Below are 8,704 nucleotides of genomic sequence, written 5' to 3'. Positions count from 1 at the left end.
AATTTTTTTAAAAATATTTAACAACATTTTTCTATATTTATAAATTTTTTATAATTTTGTATACATATATATATATATGTAAATCATGTATAATAAAATTATAAAATTTTTTATAATTTTTTATAAGTTTCCACTAATAAACTATGTATAATAAAACGTTTTTTTTTAAAAAATATAAATATTTAACAACATTTTTCTTCATTTATAAATTTTTAACAACATTTTTCTATATTTATAAATTTTTTATAATTTTGTAAACATATATATATATATATATAAAAGGTTTAATAGTTTTTTTTAAAACGTTTATAAAACCTTTTGTAAATATATAAATGAAAACATTAAAAATAGAAATGATTTGAAAATATGTTTGATGGGTTAATTTTTTTTTTTAGGGCCGAGGATGAAGCCCGCCCCGCAGCCCGTCTTCGACGTAGTTCGGTGAGCGGTTCCCGTGCATCGGTATCGTCTCATGACTCGGTTCCCGCATATATTCCCGCTCCAGCTCCCTCTGCCCCTCACGCTGCCCCTCACGCTGCTGCTCAACAGGATCCGGGGGTCATGCCGGTTCATCTATTGGTTCAACAACCAGGTCGAGAGCATCTCCCGTTTCTCCAACCCAACCCACGACGAGGCCATAGCACTTGGTTAGTATTTTTTTTTATTTGTACCGTTATATTTTTTCCTTTAATTAACTTGCTAACTTGTATTTTTTTTAAAGGTTCACCAAGTCGAAAAAGGGCATTAGCCGGAGCATCAACCAGATGATGTACTCCATGCTCCGTTTTGGATATCCAAAGTGGAGTGTGATCCCTTCCGACGAACGAGAGTTGTGGTTTCGTCAGTTTGCGGTATAGTAACTCTTCATTTTTTTAAAGTTTTTACAATTTTTTAAATATATTTACTTATTAAATTGTGTTTGTTTTGTAGCAAGAGTTCAACTGGCACTCCGATCTTACGGAAACAGTCCGTAAGAAATTCAACGAAAAGGCCATGGACTCTTACACAAAGCAGATAAACGCGTGGAAGACAGTTTGGCAGAAGAACAAGAAGCCACGGTTCATCAACGGGACGGTGTGGGAGCAGTTGATAGCTCATTGGGAGAAGGAAGACACTGCAGAGACGTCTTCTAGGAACTCCAGGAACCGGAAGAGCGATCGTGGCGGGAAAGGTATGTATGTGCACAACCTCGGCGCTTGCTCCATGTCTACTAAGGAGGATGAACTGGTAAGTTTTTTATTATTATTTATCTTTATATTTTTTAAATAAATATTTTATATATTTCTTGGCTAATAATGGCTGTTTTTTTAGATCGAAGCAAATGACGGTAATCCCGTTGATCGTCTCCAACTCATTAAGGTGGCTCACACTAACAAGACGACGGGTCAAATTCAGGACCCCGTGATCAAAGGTGTAGTTGATTTGGTGGAAGCTGAGATAGTTTCTCAATCTCAGCCTCTCTCTGATGACGGCGACTCCACGGGAGCTTCAACCAACCTGTCTCTATTGCAAATAAATGAGATGGTTGAAAAGGTAATTTTTTTTATTAATATATTTTTTTATAATGTCGATTACTTACTTGTCCCTACTTACTTACTTTAAATATTTTTGTAGGCGGTTCCTAAAAGGAAAGGAGGCCGTTTAGTTGGGTTGGCCCGTCGTGCTTCTTCGTATCCGGCATCTTCTTCGCAAGCTCCGTATGCCGATCCCATGATTCTCGAGGAGCTACATGACAAAGATGAACGGATTGGGGCATTGGAGGAGCAGAACACCACTATCCTTTCCGAGAATGCCACTATCCGTTCGGAGAATGCCACTATCCTTGCTGAGTTGGCATCCCAGAAGAAGTTCAACACCGAGATTATGCAGAAGCTAGATCGTTTGATGTCTTCGAGTTCATCTTAGTTTATTTCGGCTTTTTAAAACTTTCGGAATGTTTTTTTTTCTATTTCGGTTTGTATGAATTTTAAACTTTATGAATGTTTTTTTCCTATTTCGGTTTTTATGAATTTAAATTTTATAATATTATTAGTTTTAAATTTCTGATTTTTTAAATTTATTAATATCAAAAAATATATAAAAATGCAAAATTAATTTGTAAAAAAAAAGGGTATATACCGACGGACAATGGTCGTCGGAATATACCGACAGACATATATCCGTCAGAATTTACCGACAAACCACATTTCGGTCGGAATATACCGACGAACGTGGTTCGTCGGTATATTCCGACGACCGTTGTCCGTCGGTAAATTCCGACGCCCAAAGTTCGTCGGAATAAACCGAGGAACACTCTACGTCGGAATTGTCTGACGAACGTTCTTCGTCGGTACGTAGTTTTCCGATGAACTCTGGTCTCGTGTATCCGCATCGTAATATCGTCGGAAGTTCGTCAGAATGACGTTTCTCGGTATTCGTCAGAAAGTCGTCGGAAGTTCTGACGAAATTTCGACGAATTTTTTTTCCGACGAAACGATACCGACGGACGGGTTCGTCGGAAATTCGTCGGAATCGGTCTATTCCGACGAATTCGGCCATCAGAATCCCCCTGTTTTCTTGTAGTGAATGAGTTCAAACTCATTTTTTTATTGCTAACTGAAGTTGATTTCCAAACATTGTCAAACCATTACATAGTTAAGCATTACAACAACAACATTACAAAGGTTTTTAAAGATAATGAGCATGTCTTTAGAGCTTGAGAAAGGCGTTAATGATGTCTTCTTCCACTTCGGCATTTTTGGCCAATTCACTTTGAAGCATCGAAATGGTCTTCTTCAATCCCATAATAGTCTTGTCCTTCTGGCGAATTTCATTTCTAGCTTCAATCAAAGCTTTCTTTTGCCATCCAAAAGCTTCTCCCTCATCGAACCATTGAAAAAACCCGCAATCACCTCCACTCTAACACAAACACAAAATTTAAAACTTCCCAAAGAACTCCATGACTATACCATACATGATTCACAATTAGTTTATACCTTGAATTTTTCACACCCATAGAACCTTCGACCCGGATTTTTGTCTGTCCAAGCTTGAGATATCTTCGCCACCAACCCACAGTAACAAAGCACATTGCTTTCATTTGCCTTGCCCTTTCCCTTATTGCTCCATCTTCCACCAAATTCCATCTCTCTTTCTCTCTTTCTCTGTTTCTGTCTCTTTCTCTCTGTCTCTTTCTCTCTGTTTTGAATGATGAACCCTAGATTTCCAAATGCAATCAATTTGGGGGAGGAAGTAGTTAAGTCTGGGTCGGGTTTTTCGTTTGGGGGAGGAAGTAGTTAAGTCTGGGTCGGGTTTAACTTTAATTAAATACGCTCTGACCCCAATTATTTTAACTAAAATCGATTGAACCTCGTTATGATGTTGGCACCATATTTTTATTAACGTTGTATATGTGGCATGTATTTATCATATATATTGTGTAGTTATCGACACATTTATATAGTCTGAATGGTTTGCACCATATTATAGTATACATGGTGTAGCTGAGAAACTTTTTTCCTTTAAAAAAAGGTGCGGACGAACAAGTAGATTCAAAACCTTGCATCTTCTATTCCATACAAGTAGAAACAAATTTGTTTTTAAGAATATTTTTTTGCATGGTATATAAAATAAAAATTAAAAGCAGTGAACTACATATTTTGTAAATTTTAAACTTAGTTAACAATTATAATTATCATATAACCAAAGAAAAATTATAATTGCCATAATTTTTTTCTTTTCTTTTTATGTAATACTTTATATAAATAATAATGTGAATAGAATTTGTCAAATCATATGTTAGAATACTAATTATATAAAATTATACATTTAAACTTTAAATATAATCAAGATATACATGTATTTATATATTGTCGGATCGGAGCGGATATTCACTTTTCAAAATATTAATATTTGTGATTTACTTCAATTTTAACGGATATTAATTTTTAGTACTTGCTTTGCTTCAAAATTTTATGTCGAATCGAGACGAATAACGAATGAATCAAATTTAACGGATAAAATGTCCAGCCCTACATACAGTGCATGGAAACAAAGGCGGTCTAACAAGGACACAAGAGCATAGCCAGATCAGAGTACATTGGTGAAAAATATTTAATGGAACCTAAGTTTATCTTGTATATAAATTTACAAAAAGATACGTGTTCTTAGATATAATATTTGACAAAAATAAAATTTCTAAAAATATATGTAATAACTAAAATAATATATAAGTAGTTGATGGATAAATGTCATATTTATGTGATTATTATATAAGATTTATTTTTAGAAGGTACATTTTTATTTTCAGTTTTGTTTTGATTAAATTGTTTTCGGTTTTGTATAGGCTTTTGGAAATATAGTTTTACTAGAAAAATAAGATTGTAGACATCTTTGGTTCCCATAATATCATGGCTTGCTTAGGGTATGAACATTTCTCCTATGGGTCTAAAAGGTATACAGAGCACTAAACGACCCACAAGAATGTACAGAACATACAAAGTGGATGGTGGTCTACAAACGTTATGAGCTCGCTTTTGACCACTCGTCCCCAAGTCTGATGCACTAATTAAACCAGTCTGCAGATTGGCGTTCATGCAAAACTTTTAGAATTTTGTCGCAATGTCCCATAAGTATTTGCTCACCTTTTTTTAACAATTTCTGGTTCATAGTTTTGTTACATAGAGGGCATGTTCTGCTTTTAAAAAAAAAAAATGCATGTCTATATACGCATATATCGCCAAAGATCTAGAATACAAAGTAGAGATTATTATTTAGGGATAAGGCAGGAGGATGCATAGGCCCTGACCTCGTATAACATTACAGATAGCATCAGTGGAAGCTAACTCGAGGTCAAAACCATGAGATATTAAGAAGATTGTCAAACGGGGTGGTGGTGTCTCTTAGATAACAGTTCCACTAGGAATCAGAGCATCCTTGATCACTGTAACAATGCCGCTCTTGATGAAGTATCCATCCGTCTCTCTGGCAGCTTCTTGCACATTGTCCGTGTTGATGATCTGAATAAACGCAAAGAGTAGAGGATATTAAAACTGTCAGCCGTCTAGACAATTGGAACAAGAGACAATGGAGTTGATAACAAGTAGTTAAAAATGAAAATGACCTTGACGTTGTCACCAATACGAGCATTCTTGTCAATGATAGCTCTTTTAATGTGAGAGTCTCGGCCAATGCCAATTGGGATGCTGCCTTTTGCAGCCAGGAGTGTCCTATCCGCATCAGTCTGAAGCCAAAAGATCAAAATAACAAAAAGAATATTTTAAGAAAGGATCCTGATTCAATCAAATGAAGTGAATTTGATCAGAAATTGTGTAACATACCTCGTAGTAGTCTGCGCCCATCAACAAGGTGTCTTCTATGATTGCACCCTCCGATATGCAAGACCGAAGACCAATGACGGAATGGTGGATTTTGCAATTCTGGAGATCAACACAAGAAGTGTAAAGCCTGTATTTCCACATATGAAAGGGTAGAAGGAGAAAGGGTGTTTCTTTTTACCTTGATGACACAACCTTCACCGATCACACTATCGGTAACATCAGCATCAAGCATCTTGGATGGAGGTAAGTACCGAGGCTGTGTGTAGATTGGTGCTGAACGGTCATAGAAGCTGAAATCTGGTACTGGTTTCTTGGTGATCCCAAGATTAGCATTGTAAAAGGCTTCAATGGTACCAATATCTTCCCAGTATCCATCATACAGATAAGCTTGCACCTAGAAAAAAAAGACTTTACGTCAGATAAAAGCACTAAACCAATCCAACAAAGAGAGCGAAACCACTTACTCTCAGTCCAAGATCAGTAGCACCAGGGATAACTTCACTCCCGAAGTCATTAGCTCCAGGGAACTGGTCTCGGAGCAAGTCCAACATCACATTCTTGCTAACAACATATATCCCCATACTAGCAATAAAGGGCATCTCTTTGGCTCGTTCATCATCAAGTCCCAAGATTGTTGTATCAACCTAATCTCACCAAACAAACAAAGTCATCAACATTTAGAAAAAGCAAAGTCCATGAATAATGAGCTGAACTCTCACCTTCATAGCCTTTAACTGCTCTCCTTTAGGCTTCTCAGCAAACTCAATGATCCTTCCTTCGTCATCAATCTTCATCAGTCCAAAAGCCGTGGCACGTTTCTCATCCATAGGAAGAGCAGCAACAGTGATATCAGCGTCGGTCTCACGATGCGCTTGAATGAACTTCTCGTAGTCCATACGGTACAAATGATCCCCTGCAAGAACCAAAAACTCCAACACATTGTGCTCTTCAAACAACCACAAGTACTGCCTCACTGCATCAGCAGTCCCCTGAAACCAATTGGGGTTCTCGGGACTCTGTTGAGCAGCAAGAACCTCGACGAAGCCTTCGTTCTTGTAACCACCCATGTTGCTGGCGTAAGCTCGGGAGAGATGGCGGTTGAGAGAAGCGGAGTTGAACTGAGTAAGGACATAGATCTTGGAGATGTTACTGTTCAAGCAATTGCTCACTGGGATATCAATGAGACGGTAGTTAGCGCCGAGAGGAACAGCTGGCTTCGCTCTCTTCTTCGTTAGCGGATACAATCTCGTTCCAGCACCACCTCCGAGAATTATCCCCAACACACTCTGCCACATTGATCAATAAAGTAAGAATCATCTTTCATGCAAAATCGAAAGAAACAGTTACTTACTCTGCTAGCGTCAGGATCAAGGCAAGTTTGCGAGTTTTGCGAATCGGAAACTGCTTTTGGAGAGACGATCGATGGCCTTCTTCTCTCGTTGCGACCTGGGAGATTGGAGATGATGATCTCCTGCGTGGGGTTGATTTTCTCTCCGGCAAGAGAAGACGACGAGAACGAGAGAGTCTTCCGTTGAGAAGAAGATGATAATCTACGGGTGTGGTTCGAGGAAGAGGAAGGGACTTTTAAGGATCCGATTGCAGCCATTGTCGCCATTGTTGTTCGAGAGGAGGAGCTTCACTCTTCACTCTTCTTCTGTCGCTATTATTGAGTGACGAGATCTTTTTTTATTTTGGCATAAATCAAATTGTTGGTTATTTACTTATCTACCCCTACGTTTGGCTGATTTTTACGGGAGTGGATGACGTGGTGTGCTCGTATATTCTAAGCAAGAGAGGTTTATTCGTCTAATAAGGGTGTTTATATGTTTTGGCGGTGAAAATATCTAAGAGATATATAATATCAAGGTGGTTGGTGGATGTGTAGCGGATGCAAAATGAACGGTCTATTTACTGCTTTGCTGCCTTTTGTTTTCTTCTTCATTTTTTTTTCTTGTGGTCTATAATAATATCACGCCCGAGGATTCTCCACCGTACGCTGTTTTCTTTTTTCAAAAATCAAAAATATGGCTTTAGTGTATTGCAAATTTTTTTTTTTTTGAATAATATGTAAAATTTATTCAGAAAAAATTATGTTTTACAGACTAAGACTAAGCTACTTGAAATTTGAGATTTTGAGGCTTTTGAAAAGAAACAGAGCATAATGTTTTCCAAAGCTTCTATCGTGTGGCAAACCAAGCCTGAAGAATAGTTCTGTAACGTCGAGCCCTCCTTGAACCCAACAAGAGACACTGGTTTCGAATCTGTCTATCAATAGTCTTGATCATTACGGAGGCCGGTGTTGGGGAATCTCCATGCCTACGACTGTTCCGTTCTCTCCAAACTGTGTAGAGGATCACTTGAAAGCTATATCTCAGGAGATAGATCTGTAGCATCGGCTGGGTATTATCTGACAGTAACTCACTGATATCTTGCCACCGAGAAGAAAATCTGGAAGGCAGGATGTTGCGAGTCAGGTTCTGCCATATCTCTAGGGAGTAGCTACATTCAAAGAACAAGTGTTCCCTGGTTTTCAATTGATGTTGACATAAAACACAGCCAGGGTTTATTCCAGAGTTCCAGAGGAGCATTTTGTCTCCAGTGGATAACCGATTGCAAATTTGACTCCCGAAACTTCAAAGTTATAACTAGATTCTGGGTATATTTTTTGTTTTACATTTTTTTAGGTCTTTTTATAAAGATAAAAGAAATAATAGTTGGACCATACTTTTATCAATGGGTCACACTGCTATTTTAATAGAATAAATTTTACCCCCCACCATTTAATTTTGTTTGTTTCCCATATCCAATTTTCCCAATTAAATACAGAAAACAACCGTTTATTCCCCGACTTGGTATTAAATCTTGGTTGCATCAATGGAACTTTTATCCGAGATCCGGATTCGATACGAGATACGATCCGGATCCGATCCGAAAATCCGGATATCCGGAGGGGCCGAATCCGGATCCGGATAGTAAAATGTTTGATTCGTCAAAGTCGGATCCGGATCCGGATACCTTAATTTTGTAATCCGGATATCCGGATCCGTAAGTTTTATTAATAACTATTTCAAAAATAGTAATATCTATATATAAAAATTAATTAATTTAATCTATTTTAATTTTTATAATAGTATATATAAATTTTATGTAAATTTTGTAATATTATACATAGAAATAATTAAAAACATTATATATTTTTTTTATTTTTAAATTATTTTTAATATTTTCATATATTAATATTATTTTTTATTTATTTTAAGGATCCAAATTCGGATCCGGATATCCGCCGGATATTACAATTTTTAGAAGGATATCCGACACCCGGATATCCGAGAACCCCGGATCCGGATAAGGATAGTAAAATTATGGATCCGCCGGATAAGGAT

At 37.2% G+C, this 8,704-nt stretch overlaps 1 protein-coding gene across 1 annotated transcript; it reads right to left on the bottom strand.

Moving 5' to 3' along the window:
* Positions 1-4,600: 4,600 nt before the first annotated feature.
* Positions 4,601-7,196, bottom strand: LOC106405730 (glucose-1-phosphate adenylyltransferase small subunit, chloroplastic-like). The gene is made up of 7 exons (XM_013846266.3): positions 6,670-7,196; positions 6,038-6,604; positions 5,783-5,962; positions 5,497-5,712; positions 5,319-5,417; positions 5,102-5,221; positions 4,601-4,997 (listed from the first exon to the last, which is right to left on the bottom strand). Exons 1-7 carry the CDS (start codon positions 6,931-6,933, stop codon positions 4,881-4,883), a joined length of 1,563 nt encoding a protein of 520 aa, XP_013701720.1. The 5' UTR covers positions 6,934-7,196; the 3' UTR covers positions 4,601-4,880.
* Between the last annotated feature and the right edge of the window lie 1,508 nt (positions 7,197-8,704).

The sequence above is a fragment of the Brassica napus genome, chromosome C7 (genome assembly GCF_020379485.1).
Source record: "Brassica napus cultivar Da-Ae chromosome C7, Da-Ae, whole genome shotgun sequence".
NCBI classification, from domain to species: Eukaryota; Viridiplantae; Streptophyta; class Magnoliopsida; order Brassicales; family Brassicaceae; genus Brassica; species Brassica napus.
The sequence above is the reverse complement of the archived record's forward strand: the minus strand, read 5'-3'. Positions and strand labels throughout refer to the sequence as shown.